Source organism: Mustela lutreola, chromosome 1, assembly GCF_030435805.1.
Source record: "Mustela lutreola isolate mMusLut2 chromosome 1, mMusLut2.pri, whole genome shotgun sequence".
Classification (NCBI taxonomy): Eukaryota; Metazoa; Chordata; class Mammalia; order Carnivora; family Mustelidae; genus Mustela; species Mustela lutreola.
The window spans coordinates 157139876-157157466 of record NC_081290.1 but is presented as its reverse complement, the minus strand read 5'-3'; the positions used below and the strand labels follow the sequence as shown (position 1 = coordinate 157157466).

Genomic DNA, 17591 nt, shown 5'->3' with positions numbered 1-17591 from the left:
TCAAAGGCAGACTCTGCATATACCACCCCCCACAGCCTCTGAGATTGTGGCTCTGTGTCTAGAAAAGGTATAAAAGACCAGTTGTATCCTCCTGTTTTCCTTACGTACTGCATCATAAATGATTAATCATGCCAAACCCTTTTTATTATTCAATATGCTGCAATCTATGTGAGATACACCAAGAAAGTTGTTTTGTTTTGTTTTGTTTTTATGGTTATATTCTGACTCTTAACAAGTTCCTTTCTGGGCAAATCAATAAAATATCTGATTCACCATTTGCCTAGCATGCTGGTTGTCCCTGAGGAACACACCATTTCTCATTATTGCACGTTTGTAGCATGAGAGACAGAACACTCAATAATGTACAATTAAGCCAAGAAAATACAGTTGTTTTCATTAGGGAGCTTACAAAAGCTTACAGATGGGTAAAACCAACTAACACACATGCACACAGAGCTCCTGGAGAAGAAAAAGTTGACTGTGGTGATTTCAAGAGGTAACTCTTACAGCTTTAGCATTTTAAACCTTCCCAGCACCCTAAGGGACTTGTGAAAGAGACCCACTGGATTCAGGTGTGCTGTGACTCCTTTCTCAGATGATTCTGTTGCGGTTGGCCTTGCATTACTTAGCAAAAGGTTACATTCAGTATGTATTTATATAAGAAGCAAGGTATTTATACAAAATCAGGAACATGCCAAAGGCTCAAAATGGAAAGTTTCTGAAATATCTCATTCTGGTTGATGACTCAGGCTTATTCAAATGCACCTGTTTCTTGAAAGCGCTGCTTGTTTATTCTGTGGGCTATTCCCAAGGCATAAAGACAGAAAGCACAGAGATGTCTCTCTGGGGTGTTGCCTTGTCTATTTAGATGCACTACTTGGCCCTGGGGACTTCCGAGAGTTCAGCATCTTTTGAGTCAGCTTTGGAGCTCCCTCTTTTTATTAGCATATTCATGAATAAACAGGCTCCCTAAGACTCTCCTAATTGCCTAAAGGACCGCAGTGGGCCATCTCCTAAGCTCTGATGGTAATCATCATGATCATCATCTCCAACTGTTAAAGGAGGCACTGAGCTAGGGCTTTACACATATTGCCTCAAGCCTCACAACCATAGGTACTATTATGTATAATTCACAGAGGAAGACCGATAGGAGCATGTTTGCACTAGAGTCAACATTCAGATTCAGGTGCATCTGGCTTTAAAGACTCTACTCTTTCCTCCGTGATACTCTTAAGAAATCAGATCAGTATTCCCTGGGAGAGTTCCCCGATGCCTTTTGGATTCAGCACCACTGATAGCAACCAACCCCTCCTCCCAGCTACAGGGCAATTTCTTGGAGAGGGAAGGTGGCCAGAGCTGCTTTGCTTGAGTGGGTGAAGGTTGTTATTAGAATCCATTGGCAGCTCTTGGCTCTCAGATGTACCTTCTTTTTTTTTTTTTTTTTTCAGGAAGATTTTTGGGTCATTTCCCAGCTTTACTGAGATACAATTAACATATGTAACATTGTGTACGTTTAAGGTGTACAATGTAATAAATTCATACATATATATGTTGCAAAGTGACTACAACTATCAGTTTGGTTAATACATCCACCACCTCACATAGTTACAACTTTTTGTGTGATGAAAACTTTTAAGATCTACTCTGTCAGGGACGCCTGGGTGGCTCAGTTGGTTAAGCAGCTGCCTTTGGCTCAGGTCATGATCCCAGCGTCCTGGGATCGAGTCCCACACCGGGCTCCGTGCTCCGCAGGGAGCCTGCTTCTCCCTCTGACTCTGCCTTCCACTGTGTCTGCCTATGCTCGCTCTTGCTCGCTCTCTCTCTGACAAATAAATAAATCTTTAAAAAAAAAAAAAAAAAGATCTACTCTGTCAGCAACTTTCAAATATACGATATTATTAACTATGATTACCACGCCATGCTATACATTCCCAGAACTTACTCCTCTTATAAATGGAAATTGTACCTTTCGACCACCTACACCCATTGCCCCCAACTCCACCACCCAGCTTTCAATTATTCTTAGATGTCAGTCATTGCAACCACTAAAGGTGGTGGTGGGGGGGGGTGTCCCTATTTCATAGCCTTGTAACTAGGTTCAGTAATACAATTGTGTCCCGGAGTACTAAGCTCCAAGTACCAAGTACCAAGGATAAAGAATCCCATTGCTGGTTTCCTTTTACCACGAGGGGGACTCCTCTTACAAAAACAATGACCTGATGGTGACCATGAAAATATTTAAATTATCAACTAATACAAAACAAAAAACTTATTTCTCTCTTCTTCTACCCTTACATCTAATTAGTCACTAAGACTTGTGAACATCCCCTATCCCAGCCCATATCTCAAAAATCTATCCTCTCTGCCATGTCCACAGCCTGGACCCTACTGGCTACCTTTCCTGTCTTACCCCTGGATGACTCTCAGAGCTATCTCAAGGGTCATCCTGCCTCCTGTCCCATCCCTCACTAACCCATCTTCCATCCTGAAGTTAGAGGGATTTGCTACAAAATCTGGTCATTGCATTCCTTTGTTTAATAAGTTCACTTCGTTTCCCACTAAGTAGCAGATAAAGTGCCTTCTCTCAATTCTTATCCTAGACCCTTCACAATCCAGTCAGCATAATGATTTCCTAGCAAGCCTTTCACATCCTAATTAATCCTAAAACTGTAATGTGATCTTGAATAAATTATTTCACATCTCATCTATGATTTTCAACTTCCTTATCAACATAAGCAGGATAACAATTAAGTGAGCTAAACTATGTAAAAATACACCATTTCTGACCACATGGCCAAATCTATATTTATGGGGGTGACAAATGCAATTTTACATGGAAAATAGTGGTCAGGTGCATCCTGCTAGACCACACAACTCCAGCAACCTATCCTAAGCAATATTAACCATTGTTTCCCACCCCTCCCCCTCCCCAAATTAAGAATTATCTCCCATGCCCCTTTCCTTTGAAATAAGTTTTACTGGAGTATAATATATATCTTGGTTTGGGTTTCTTTAGACGTATACATGAAGTGAGAATTTGAGGGGTTTTATTTGGGAGATGGCCCACCAAAATCTTGGTAGGATGTGGGTAAATGAAAGAGGAAGTCAATAAAGGGTGAATTATAAAGCAAGTACTACTGTGGGCAATTAAAACTCAATCCCACTACAGATGTCAGGAAATTGTATAGAGCATGTATCAGAGAGCAAGAGAATTAGGTTATCTATAGACCACGCTAGTCTACCTGTGGTTAAGATTACTCCTAAGGGGTTTATCCTCTGACATCTCTGGGCTGTGCCCCGTAGACAAAACTGTTCTTGGGACCAGAGAAAGCCCTTACGGAGTGAGACACAGTGGCCAACCACTGGGGTTGGGCCAGCATGCACTGAATTGTTGAGGCTTGAAGAGTGACGGGCAGGGTACAGCTGCAATGTGAGAATCCATTTGCCCCACATTTTTGTTAACTCTTGGCATTGTTTCTTTTTCTTTTCCTCTTTTCATTTTGTGGCTATAGTGTGACAGCACATGCTTGCTAGCTGTTTTGGATATCTTCTTTGGGAAGGACCTAGTAAGTCTTTTGACCATTTTTTAACATGTGTTGTCTAGTTTTTCCTTACAGATTTTTGGATAGATAGATACATACATACATACAAGTGCTTTGTTAAACATACATATTGTAAGTATCTTATTCTAGTTGACGTCTTTCCTTTTTTCTCTACAGAATATCTTAAGGAAGAGCTATTCTTTATGATTAGTGTCTTTTGTGTTCTCTTTAGGAGATCTTTGCTCCATACCAAAGTCATGAAGATAGTCTTCTTTGGAAGATTTATTGTGTAATCCTCTCTTTTGGTATAGAATTCCATGAAATATTTTATGCATGCACTGTAATATGGGGTTGATTCCTTTTTCATATTTATATCCAATTGATCAATCACCATTTATTAAAAAGACATTTTTTCCTGCCACATGGAGATAGCAACAGAAATTGAAAAATTTCCTCCAGGGAATAGGAATAACATATAATGTTTCCTATCATCACTTCTGTTTTATATAGTACAGGGCCACCTACCCAGAGTAATCAGGCAAGCGTAAGAAATTAAAAGCTATGAGAATTGGAAAGGAACAAATGAAATAGTCAATTTACAGATGAAATATTATATAGACAATCCAAAAGATTATGCATTCACCCTATTAAAAGTAATAAGACTAGTCCTGGATACATGGCAAATATAAGAAAAACAAATGTCTATATACCAGCAACCAAAAAATAGAAAATGAAATTGATCACCATGAACAGCAAAATAACTCACAGCAGAGGTGAAAATCCACATCACCACAGAGGGGAAAGACCTTTACACAGAAAGCTACAGAACATCCCTAAGCAGAATTAAAAGCTTAGGGATCCATCATGTTCAAGGATAAGACTCAATATTGCGAGGTTAATAGTTCTCAAAAAGGTATATACATTTAATGCAAAATTAGTCCAAACCCCAGAAAGTGTATTTATGGAAACTGATCAACTGATCCTGAAATGTATAGGGAAAGGAAAGAGCCAAGAATAGCCAAGAAAATGTGACCAAGGGAAAGAACAAATATCAAACATTATAAAAGCAACAGTTTCCAGGACTTTGTAAAGGTCCATTTAAGGCGGTATGCTATTGACATAAGGTGAGCCTGACTGGGGCTCTCTAGAAGGTGAGCCCTGGGTACTGGTATTTTTTGAAGGTTCCTAAAACATTCTCATGGGCAGCCAGATGAAGAATCCCTTTTCTAGGTCCAATGTTTACCTACTTTCTTTACCAGACTCCTTCCTCCTTCTTTAGTTGGACTTTGCCCCCCTATTTGTATTCTGGTACCATTTTGTTTTTTCTTTTGTATGAGGAACATTATGTTCTACATAGTTAGTCTCTTTTTATAGATATTAACTACCTGAGGGCAGGAACTTTTTCTTTTATTTCTGTATGGCCTTTTTAATGTCTAATATATAGACGATCCTAAATAAATTTCTAAATGGCTTAAAGAACTACTGGGTTTGGGTGGCTTGATTGTTAAGCATCTGCCTTCAGCACAGGTCATGATCCCAGGGTCCTGGATCGAGCCCCATATCAGGCTCCCTGCTCAGCGGGGAGCCTGCTTCTCCTTTTCCCACTCCCTCTGCTCTGTGTTCCCTCTCTCTCTGGGTCTCTCTCTGTCAAATAAATAAATAAAATCTTCAAAAAAAAAAAAGAGCTACTGGGTTCAGTTATTGATATGATCTTCTCCTTCATGAACCCCAAGTTTGTGCTGGATAAAATTAACATATCTCATGGAAGCAACCCAAATGTCCATTAATAGATGAGTGAATAAAAAAGATGTCATATATAGCTGACCTAATATGTAATGGAATATTACTTGGCTATAAAAAAGGATGCGATCTTGCCATTTGCAACAACAGACATGGGCCTGGAGGGTATACTGCTAAGTGAAATAAGCCAGCCAGTGAAAGACAAATACCATGTGATTTCACTTATATGTGGAATCTAAAAACAAAGGAACAACAACCCCCCAAAAAGCAGACACAGACCCATAAATACAGAGAAGAAACTGATGATTACCAGAGAGGAGGGGGTGAGGGATGGGCAAAGTGGGTGAAAGGAAGTGAATAGATTTAGATTAGAAATAGAAATAGAAATAGAAATAAGATTTCCCATGATGGAATGACTAAGCCAGGGGGACAATATAGGGAAAACAGTCAACGGTATCCTAATAAACTAAGGTATAGAGTTGTTGAATCACTATGTTGTAACCTGAAACCAATATAAATTGCGCATTAACTATGCTTCAGTTAGAAAGAAAGAGAAAAAAAAGACTTAGCACTTTTTTAGGGGGGTGGGCGGCTCTCAGAACCACATACACAGCCTCGCCAAAGACCAAAAGTGAAAGGTTTAAATTACTATTCTTAGTTGCTCCCTGGGGTGTTCTTGTAGTTTAACTGCTACAAGAAAGGGCTTAAAAATAACATCAAACAGGAAATACAGATAAGAAGTTTCCTTTCAGGCTAAATTGATAACATTACAACAGTCACATTAATTTAAAAAGTGAGTGGGCAGAATTCTTGGCATGTGCCTACATTCGACTATTTATTGTGACTTGTGATATATGCCAGGGCTTTGCCCTCCCAGCTCGTTAAATCCTGCTGGTCCACAAAGATGCCAGATGGAAGGCCACAAGATTCTTATTTTTAACGTGTTCTGGTTAGTTATTGATTTAGGAACAAAACTGAGAAAAGTACATAAAAAGAGCTGAATCAAAAGGCATGTATTTCAACTTGGGTTATGATATACAAAGCCCCCTACAAAATCCTGGACTCGTAGTCATACTTAGGCAGTCACAGTATCCCAGTTCAGCCCATTCATTTCTGGACAGTCCCAAGTATTAGAAAGTTCTTCCCTGCCTTTGAGACCACACAGATAAAATTTAATCCATTTCACTGAATACAGATCCCAAATATTTGAACAATGCTTGCCCTATCTTTGCTCTTTCTTTCTGGTTAAATGGTCCAATTTTCTGTCACTATTCTTCATGACTTAATTTGCACCTACCTCAACTTCCTGGACACTCACTCTTAACATACTCCAAATAGTTCTAGAAAGTGTCATGTTACCCAGAACAGAACACAATATTCTAGGTGTGTTCTGATCAAAGGAAGTAAGATCTGTTTCTAGTATTCTTTGTTATGATTGAGTTGATTGATTTTCTATCTTAACTTTACATGCTTTGCTTTTTAATGAATTTTCAGTATAAAAACTCAAGTCTTTTTCTCATTTTGCTTCACAAGTACATCTCCACGGTCTTCTACCTGTATAATTCATCTTTTATACTGTGTAGCTCTCCATTTGCTTCTATTACATTTCATGTCACCAGGTTTACGTCAGCCTGGGTTTTGACTCTTTGATCTAACTTACTGGCCATCAGATGAGTTTTGTTCCATGCAAGAATTGGATCTGCCTGCCTTCAGGCCTTCATCTAAGTTGTGGACCCCAGGGCACAAGGCCAAGAACTGAGTTCTCTGTCATATAACAGAGATGACACTGATCCATTAACAAGCATCATTTGGATGAAGTTATTCAACCAGATACAAATTTACCTAGTAGTTATTTCCTCTAGCCCACATTTCTCCAGCTCTCCCAAAAGAGAGCAAAGAGGAGCTTTTCAATTACCTTGCTGACAATAATATGCACAATGTCTAATCCTACTCTCATTTGTAATAGGAGACTTAAGTCCTTGTACCCTAAGAAGTTTTGATCTTCATTTCAAATGAAAGAGTCAACCAAGAAGGAGGTCAATACCCAAGAGGGAAATACATTCAGTAGAGCAATGACACTACCTTTTCTTTTTCTTTTTTTTTTTTAAAGATTTTATTTATTTCTTTGAGAGACAGAGATCACAAGTAGGCAGAGAGGCAGGCAGAGAGTGAGAGGGGGAAGGAGGCTCACTGCTGAGCAGGGGCTCGATCCCAGGACCCTGGGATCATGACCTGAGCCGAAGGCAGAGGCTTTAACCCACTGAGCCACCCAGGCGCCCCAACACTACCTTTTCCATAGTGTTAGCTTCCCATCCTGTTTTTATTTGTATGTCTCACTTAATTGTCACGACCTTTTAACTTTTGTTGTTTCTGAGTAACTTAGGAATATTACTACCTATTCAGACTATCCTAACAAGTCTAACTGCCATTCCCTGGTCACTCAGAACAAGAAAGCCTCCATCGTGGGCTATCCCAGGCTCTAACGCAAGGGTAAAGGCTTCCTGAAATAAACACCTGCCAAGATTTAGACTAACAGAAAAGAATCTTGGTAGTAAGAACTGTAAACAATTTCAGTTAATATTTACATTTAAATTAATAGTTGCTAATGAGCAGGGGTAGCAGTGGAATAGGATGGCTGATTGGTTCAGCCAAGAAGGACTATAAAGCATAACTTAGAGGTCAAGAGTAGAGGCTCTGGGTCCTGTGAGATCGAAGGTTGGCATTCTGGCTCCCATCTGGTTCCTGGCTCTGGGATCTTGAAAAAGTTCCTTACTAAGCACTTTGGTTTCCTCATTCATAAAGTGAGAATAATAATGGTATCTATCTTAGAGGATTGTTGTAATGCTTAAATAAAACTTAAATTTACCTAGTATACAGCACTTCAGAGTTCAGTTACCGTTAATTATTGCAGACTATGTGTTCAACAAACTATCTTCCGATTTGATCTTAGCTCTTCAAGAAAGTTTACGTATAGGAAAAGATGGGCTAATTAGTTGTATTTCTATGTTGTACATTTTTGTACCATTTTAGTTACTTAGCTATAGCTAGGTATTAAACTGTAAATTCCACAAGAACAGAGGTTTTTCTCCGCTTTCTTTTTTTCTTTCATTTGGCACCTAAAACACTGGTTGGCATATAATTGGTGCTTAATTAATATTTATTGAATAAATAAACTAATGAACCCAGCTTCTTATTTGTCAACATTCACTATCCCTTCAGATTGCTTATGTGGTTTACGTGGATAAAATGGAAAAATCTACATAGAATACTTAGCACTGCCAGACACAGAGACTCATACTCAATAAATAGAAGCTATTATTATTATGTTCATATGACTCCCAAAAGGTTTACTTCAGGGAGATAAAGAGTTATGGACAGATGGAAACAAGCTATGGAGCAGATGTGTTTTCTCTACTCTTAGAGTTTTCAGTCTAGTGGGGAGGCAGACAAAAATAATTAAATAAATTAAGTTGCAGGATAATATGAGAACACAAAACACTGGGCTCTACCCAGTAAGAGAAGTAGGCAAGACTTCTCTGACAAGATAATATCTAAATGGAGATCTAAAAATGAGTAGGAATTAGGTAACTGAAGGAAGTAACAGAGAAAAAGACCCCAGATAAAGTATCAGCTTGTGCAAAGGCCCTGAGGTAGGCAAGATTTTGGTTTTCTTGGAAAAACAGAGACAAGCCAGTTGGAAGGTGTGAGTGTGTAGAAAATGATCAACTCTAAGACCAGACATCTAGCCAGGGAGAGGACCATGCAAGACCTTGCTGGCCATGCTGAGAATTTAGCTAAGGGACCAGGAAGACTTTGAATGGTTTGAAGAGCAGGGATATAATCAGATTAGATGTTTTAATAATTCTGGCTACTATCAGGAGAATTAAGAATACACTCATGTACATCACTTGACTGTAACTCAGAAAAGCCAACCAAGAGAGCAAGGAGTCACGGTTGAAGGGCTGCTGTGACTGACACCGTCTCAGCGCACACACCAAGGGACTCTATCAGGACATTAAGAAACATTATTTCTGATTGGCCAAATTAGCCACTGATGCAAGAAGACCAATTTTCTCCTCCTGTGAGGAATTCTACCTGTCAAAGAGAAAATGGAAAAGGAGAGACAGTAAGACTGCTTTGTCCCTGTTATGCCTATCAAGGTATTATTTGCATTCTCCCAGATGCCAACAGTAAAAATAGGCAGGAAAAAAACTACCTAATTTGTCTTTCTTCTAGAACACAAAGGACATTCACAGACCAACCTTGTTCTCCACAACACTGAGATGGGAAGGCAGATATTCTAAATCTTATCTCGTCCCACTTTTCCCCACTCCACTCCATTCCTTCTGCAGCGGGGACACCTAACTCACTGACAAATGAAGAGACCATCAGAGATTATTGTCAGGAATAAACCTGGGATTAAAAACTAGCAATAATTTGGGGCACCTTGGTGGCTCAGTCGGTGAAGCACCTGACTCTTGGTCTCAGCTCAGGTCTTGATCCCAGGGTTGTGAGTTTGAGCCCTGCATTAAAAGAGAAAGGGGGAAAAACAAAACAAAACAACAAAACAAAACTAGAAATACCCGTATTAGACATCAATGGCATTGGACAGGAAGGAACTCTCTCACAACAGTGTTCTCTTTCAATATATGTTACCCAGAAATGAATATCAGTGGAAGGGAGTAACTCCGTTCCCCCCACTATGCACACAAGACCTATCCTCCAGTCAACCTATATCCAACTGCTTACTGGGCATCTGCACCTGAATGGTTCATCCCTACCCCCAACTCCTTACACCGGAAACAGAAATCACGATCCTCCCCCCCCCCCCCCCCCCCGCTGCCTCATCCTGTTCCTCTCTCTGCATTTCCTGCCTCAAGCCTGCTTTTCCTTCCCTTCTTCCCCCACGTTAATCCCCACGTGCCATTCATCAGAATGTTCTCTACACTGACTTCTCAAACAGCTAGCTCTCCGATCACTTCTCGGGCCACCCCCAACTCAGCCCCCTAACCTCCGGCTTTGGGTTTTGCTTTTGCCAGCTTCAGTCTGTTTGGTTGCAGTGGCCTCGCTCTATGCTCTTGGCCAGAGTCCAATGCCTCCCCACCCCCACTCCATCCTCCTCTCTGCCACTAGCAACCTCCACCCAAAATATGGATTCTGTGACGCCCTTTTTTAAATCTTTCAGTGGCCACCTCCCAAACGCAGGAAAATTTTCTAAAAAAAAAAAAAAAAAAAAAATTAGCAATGTACCCCAGTCCCTGAACGATATGTCTTGGCTATCACATCTTGCTCGTTGTGATCCAGTCGCACCAAATGACTTGCTGGTCCCCAGCACATGAGCTAGCTCCCCATTACCTCTGACATATCTCTTCCCACTCTCTCCCCTACCCAGTCCCCCTGCCATTCCTCTAACTCTCTAACCCCTCAGGGGGTGTTCCTGCTTAATGCTTTTTGCACCAGCCGGTCTGTCTGGAACTCTCTTCCCCAGATATTGGCATGGCCAATTCCTTTACCTTCTTCAAGACTACCCTTGTCACCTTCTCATGAGGTGCACCCTTGCTGCCCTATTTAAGTTTGCATAACCTGGGGCGCCTGGGTGGCTCAGTGGGTTAAAGCCTCTGCCTTCGGCTCAGGTCACGATCCCAGGTTCCTGAGATCGAGCCCTTCATCGAGCCCTACATCGGGCTCTCTGCTCAGCGGGGAGCCTGCTTCCCATTCTCTCTGTCTCTGCCTGCCTCTCTGCCTACTTGTGATCTCTGTCTGTCAAATAAATAAATAAAAATCTTAAAATTTGCATAACCTATTATGCCCATTGTCTGTGCCCCACTGCCTCACCCCTACCCTGCCTCTAGCATGAAAGTTCCAGGAGGGTGGGGCAGGAGCGGGGATTGTCCTGTGAAGTTCACTGAAATATCCTATCTACCTAAAACAGTGCCTAATAAATAGTGAGTCCCAAATAAATTTTTGCTGAATAAATCAAATGCATAAATACACGAGCAATCACATCTTTCTTTCCCCATGTTCCTCTCGCATCTGAAATACCCTCACACATTTTACTCTTCCTCATTCACAGTCTCATTGACACTTTTTTATTTCATACATTTCTTGTTTACCTCTTGGTGTCCCCCTCTTCCTGGGTCAGGAGATGCATCTCAGCTCATCTTTCTAGCCTGTTCTTCTAATACATACCAGAAAATAAAAGGCATTCAATAAATATGTATTGAATTCTGACCTGAAAGTGTTGTATTTCAGGCAAAGGACTGAAACATACGAATCATATATAAACTCTGATCATAATTACATGAAAGAACTAATTCCCGAGCCATATATCACCTTTGTTCCGTAAATCCTTTTGCTTAAAATGGAAGTATGTCAATTTGGATGACGGGCTGAGGCAGGAACTAATTTTTGCACATTCTATTTTGCCAGGATTTCAGAGAATGCAATTTGGTCTTGAATAGCTGGTCTCGGACCAGATGGTTTGTACGTTCTGATTTTTAGAATTGGGGATGCTCCCTGACTAAAAATAAATTAAGGGAAGATACAGAGCGGAAGTACTTATTATATGTAGGACATTGTGCCAGCGATTTTACATGTATTAAAACTCATTTCATCCTCACACCAAACTCGTGCAGGATCATTATTATCTATATTTTACGGATGAAGAAGTTGGAGTTCAGAGAATTAAATACTGCCCAAGGTCACACAGCAAGGACATGATATGACTGGAATTTGATCCAAAGCCTGTGCAGAACAAAACCCCAGCCTCTGACCCAGCACAGGCGGCCCTCTCTCCCACCGTGTGCCAGTTCTATTCTCAGAGTCCTCTTTCTACACATTGTGAACTCACACACTTACTGTATTGTCTTTGCATCTCGGTGGTTTGTTCTTTTATTACCTTGCACACGGTGTGGAATGCTTTCTACAAACATACCCAGGCCTTCAAAGCTCAGACGCTGGAGAAGTATGGAATCTAATCGAATTTAGTGTCGGGCGACGAGTGTCACAGAGATGCCAATCAAATCGCTGGCTGGTTTCAGGAAGGGGTCCCTTTCAATGAGGTCCCTGAAAAGTCCCACCCATGCCTTTAACAGCCTGGACTGGCCAGAACTGGGCATTCAGTCTGACCTGATTGGATTAGGAAGGGCAGTTCTCCAACCCTGGATCTGAACTTTTCCATTTCCCGCTCAAGAATTTCTCATTTTCTGGGGCGCCTGGGTGGCTCAGTGGATTAAGCCGCTGCCTTCAGCTCAGGTCATGATCTCAGGGTCCAGGGATCGAGTCCTGCATTGGGCTCTCTGCTCAGCAGGGAGCCTGCTTCCCTCTCTCTCTCTCTCTGGCTGCCTCTCTGTCTACTTGTGATTTCTCTCTGTCAAATAAATACATAAATAAATCTTTAAAAAAAAAAAATTTCTCATTTTCTGAGGCAAAACCAAAACAGGAATGACAAGGAAGGAAGCAGGCAGGGAAGGTGGGAGAGGAGACAAGAGAGGTACAGTTTGCCGTATCATGCTGTGAACAACCAGGGCACATGCTCTGCTTTCCTCTCAGGACTGAACAGGGAACAGTCCAGTCAAATGGCCCCTTTAAGGGGGACGGTTACGGAACAGCAGGCTTGCCAAAGCTCCCAGAAGCCTATTCCAAAGCGGGGGAGACCTGTATTCGATTCCGTTATAGCCAACTCTTGTCATAAGATGGAGGGCAGGGGAACAAAGGGCTGTCTTAGAATGAGAGACCGTACTGACAAATGATTGCTCGGTCCACTGACTTAATTCCAGCCAGGAAAGCCATCAGTAAAGACACTTAGTAATCCAAAAGCTTAGCTGAGTAGAAAGTTACAAAGATAGCAATGTACGTGGCCCCCAAGGTCAAAAGTGGAGAATGCATGCTCTGGGGAGGCTGACAGGGCCTCCAGAAGCTTCACCTGTAGGACCTGGTGGACACCCGCAAGGGCAAGGGTGAACAGAGCTCAGTCTATAACCAAAGAATGATCAATCTGTCAATCTGAGTATTGTCAGTAGTCTCTAGTTGGATGCCCCGTCATTTGTCTCTGTCAGTCAGCAGTGAACTTTGGAATAAAAGGTTCGTTCAATTTTATGGCCAGGAGAGGCCTTACAGATTAATCTTACCCACCCTCTCATTTTACTGGTGGAGCTTCTCAGCCGTCGACAGATTAAGGGAATTTAACTTTCAGCTTCTTTGAGAGTACCAAGTACAATAACAGAAAACATATTCTGGATTTTTCAGGGCGGTGATGAATTTGCATATCCTGTCCTTGTCCTCTTGCATACACCTGTATTTGTCAGAGCCTGTGTCCCAACTTGGGGCTGGGGGAAATACGATCACCTTATAGCTCAGCAGATAATGTTCAGAAAATCCGGTTTGGCTTTTGCACCCGTACAAGCTCACGAAGGGAAGAGAACAGAAACACGTTCTACTCCTTTCTTCTCTCTCTCTCTCTCTCTCTCTCTCTCTCTCTCTCTCTCTCTTTTTTTTTTAGCTTTCATAGAAATATGTGCTTTGGGGGAGAAACTGCGAGCATACAAGGTCCCCACTTGAGCGACTGACAAAGGGAAAGAATAGAAGGAAATACAGAGAAGTAAGGGAAAAAAAGAAGGAGACGTAGGTGGAACAAAGTGAATTAGCATTTAGTAGGTCACATAGAATTTTCAGGAATCAAATAGCTTAGGAAGGCTCTTTGAAAAGCTGATTTAAATATACCTTGTAGCTAAATGGGTATAAGTTAGGGGCAGAGGACTAAGCATGAAAGATGATGCTGGGAAGCAAGAGGGTGGGCACAAAAGAGACCGCAGCCCAGAGGACCGGCATGGCTGTGAGGAGGGGTCTCTATGTGGGAGTTTCACCTGAGAGGAAAGGGTGCATGGGGTGAGGGGCGGAGTAGGCTAGCCTCTCTTCTGGACTCTGCTGGCCGCACCCAGAGGGAGTTCCTCAGAGCTTCCCCTGGGGTTGAACAGCAGCCAAGGTCTCGAAGCCCCAGGTGAAGAAAAGAGGAAGGACACTTCTTTGAGGAAAGAAAGGAAAATCCGCAATCAGCCCCGGAAATTTAAGAAAACAAAAGAGAAAAGTGAGCCTTTGTATGAGGCAGAGCTATCTGTTTACATTAAACAGAGACAAGCACTAAATTGCAGGCACTGCCTTTCTCCTTCCTTATTCTTCCTTCACCCACTGCGTAACTGTGCAAACATCCGGATCTTAAAAGGACATTAAATATTGGTTGATGGAGTCCTAACATCCAGAACAACCCAGAAATATTTACACTGGCTGCCTGAGAAACTCTGTCATTGTAAAAGCATTGTGAGTCAAGTATTCTTCAGTTAAAGAAAATAATCAGAACCTCTGAACGTTTCCTAAAAAACAGTATTTGGCCCCGAAATTCAAAAATTGATTTGAGAACGCTTTTCACGTGTTCTTGGCAATTTTTTTTTGCATAGCCGCTGTAAGAAACAAAGGCTTTGTTACCAGTTAAGGAAAGATTTTTTTTTTTCTCTTTACATGAACTTCCTTTTCTCTACTTAAATAGTAAGAAGAGGTGTGCGTTGGGGCCCCTGGTTGGCTCAGTTGGAAGAGTGTCTTACTTTTGATCCCGGGGGCATGAGTTTGAAACCCATGCTGGACATAGAGATTCCTTTAAAAAAAAAAAAAAAAAAAAAAAGGGGTGTGTTCAAGCCTATTCAGATAGTGAGCTCTGTCACCTCCATGTAAGCTTTGTGCCCTGATAGTACCTTTCTCTCACAGAGCTGTTTGTTTTACTGCATACTTAGGTACCCTTTTTTTTTTTTTAAGTGAATGCTGCCTCCTCCCTTTTATGGGAAACAATGAGAGTTGCACCACAGAAGAGCTGTAATGGCCATAAGGGAGATTGGAGGAGATGCCAAAGCTTCAGAGCTAAGAAATTTGAGTTTGTACATGGAGATAGGGCCTGTGCACCAGCAATCTCTGTCCCTATAAGTTCTGAAGAGAGCAACTGAGCACCTGTTTCTTCTTGTACTTCTTTGTCCCATTAGAGGCTCCATACAAGGGAAGGGAAACTCCTCTTCTTCTAATCTAGTCGGGTCAGACTCAGTGAATGACAGTCAGTCCAGGCTGTGAAAGGCATGGGTGGGTTCCTGTGTGTGTGTGTGTGTGTGTGTGTGTGTGTGTGTGTTGCATGCGGACCCACCTGTTGCTGTTTGCTAGGGACAGAATTACCATCTTTGTAAATGTGCCTCTCCCCAGATAGCTACATTATTAGCTAGTTGGTCAGCAACCTTCCATACCGGTAGTATCTTTAAAACCCAAGCATGTAGCAAAATGCTTACTACAGAGTAGGAAGTGCATGGATTGCTTTTTTAAAACAGCCGTGAAGGAATGAATTCTCTGTTCCCAGTTGAGCCTGCTTGGAGTCTCCACATCAGCCTGCAGGCCCTGGGACCCTGTTCTCCACGTGGTTATCAAACTGCTATTGTTTGATTTGGGAGATGGTCTCCTTTTCACACCCTGGGTATATACTGAAATATACACAGGGACATTTTACTTCCTCTGTGTATTTTGGGTTCTAACCGCTCATATATTACGTCAGGCCTTTCTTTTCTTTCTGATCCCTCCAGGACAGAACATTATTCCATTCTGTGAGCAACAGCTGCATGGACTGCAACCCCGCAGAGAAGAAGATTTTCATGGCCAGATGTGACCCTCTCTCTGAGACTCAGCAGTGGATTTTTGAACATATTAATATGACTGTTTTAGAACAATTTAACCACCACGCCAGCTCCTAGGAAAAAGGAAGGAGGGAAGAATGAGCGATTACCTACAGATTATAAAAACTGAATTTCAGCCAGCATCTGGGTCGAAGGAGTCAGGAATAACATTTCCTAGATCCAGGAAGCCTGGTTTCAAGATTTGTAAATGCCACGTCAAAGTAGGTTGTCCTGCAGAAATTCCTGCCTCTGAAGAACTTGGCCGAGAACCTCACCAGCTGCGTCTGAGAACTTGAGACTAGCAGTGCCCTTGCTGGCCAAGGGCAAAGATTATTTAAGGACTTTTCCAAACAACTGCTGAGTTAATAAATCCTAGCATTTCTCAGGTCAAATCCTGCAGTAGTGAGTAGCTATGAATGGATCCTATTAACTGGGTGGGAGGGGGGCGAAAATAGAGTGCATGACTGCTCCAACAAACCCGAGAAAACCACAGGTTTAGAACTAGCCACACTTAAGGGGTGAGCTGTCCTCTCTGGTGCCATTCTCTGACTAAGAACGGGTTAAGCAGGTTTAACCCTTAAAAGTGCTGCAGATGATTTTAGAGTGCTCATACCGTTCTGTTCTCCTGTGATGTCACAACTCAAGTTACATACTGCAACAAACCTCCAGTGTTTGCATTCTCTCATTCCCATTTCCTTTTAGATCAGAGGTAACTTCTCGTTCATCAAGGCTCGTGCTCCGTACATCAGCTGAAGTTCTAATTCAGTGCCCTTGGATGAATCCAGTTCAAACATGAAACAAAAACTATGCTACCAAGTTACTCCAAAGAGAAAGATTTCACAGAAGCAGCAACACCATTTAAGGTCGAGGAGAGGGATTTCCCTAGGAAATCGATTTTTACTTTTCTATTACTTTTAGAATTTTAAAAGTCTGATGTTCGTCCAGTCATACTTTTTATTAAGGAAGGAAATGGAGTGAGGTTGATGTAATTTGTTTAGGAGATCCTGAAATCCAAATAAATCTACACTCCAAGTGATGTGCGAAAACGGTTTGGTTGGCTTCAATCCTGTGTGATCGGTGCTGGGGACAGACACGTGGTTTCATTTGTTTGGCTTCGGGGTTTTTAAATTTGTTTGTTTTATATTGCTGATATTAATGATGTTTTTGTTTTACTTGGAAGCTCACAGAAAGAATTTCCATTAATAAACTGCTTCTGACATCATTTTCTGTTAATGAGACAATACTTTAGGGGTGACGAGAGGAATGATTATAAAACTAAATGGAACATGTAATCCTTAAAAGACTTTTTTTTAAAATTTTCAATAATTACAAGGATGGGAGAAGAATATACAGGAATCTGGATGGGTCTTTACACGAAAGGGCTATGTGTGTTATACATTTTTCAAGGTTTTTCAGATAGAAAAAGGTTTTATTTTGATTTTGTTGTTCCCGTTTAGCTTTGTTTTTCTGTTAATCAGCATGTATCTGTTGTCCTGGATAGAGAAGCATTGGATATTAGAACTGGGAAGACTCTTAGAATGCAATCCTTTTGTTTTTCCAAATGAATAACAAAAGACGAAATAGGGGGTCCTGATTGCTGGTGAGGCAGATG

The 17591-nt window shown here is 41.5% G+C and overlaps 1 protein-coding gene across 1 annotated transcript in view; it reads left to right on the top strand.

The window, feature by feature from the left end:
* The window catches only part of GALNTL6 (polypeptide N-acetylgalactosaminyltransferase like 6), a 1244627-nt gene extending 1227469 nt beyond the window's left edge, over nucleotides 1-17158 (top strand). Inside the window, exon 13 of the mRNA XM_059177707.1 lies at nucleotides 15890-17158. Within this exon, the coding sequence (XP_059033690.1) occupies nucleotides 15890-16057 (168 nt within the window). The 3' untranslated portion in view covers nucleotides 16058-17158. The remainder of the gene's footprint in view (nucleotides 1-15889) is intronic.
* Nucleotides 17159-17591: the final 433 nt, after the last annotated feature.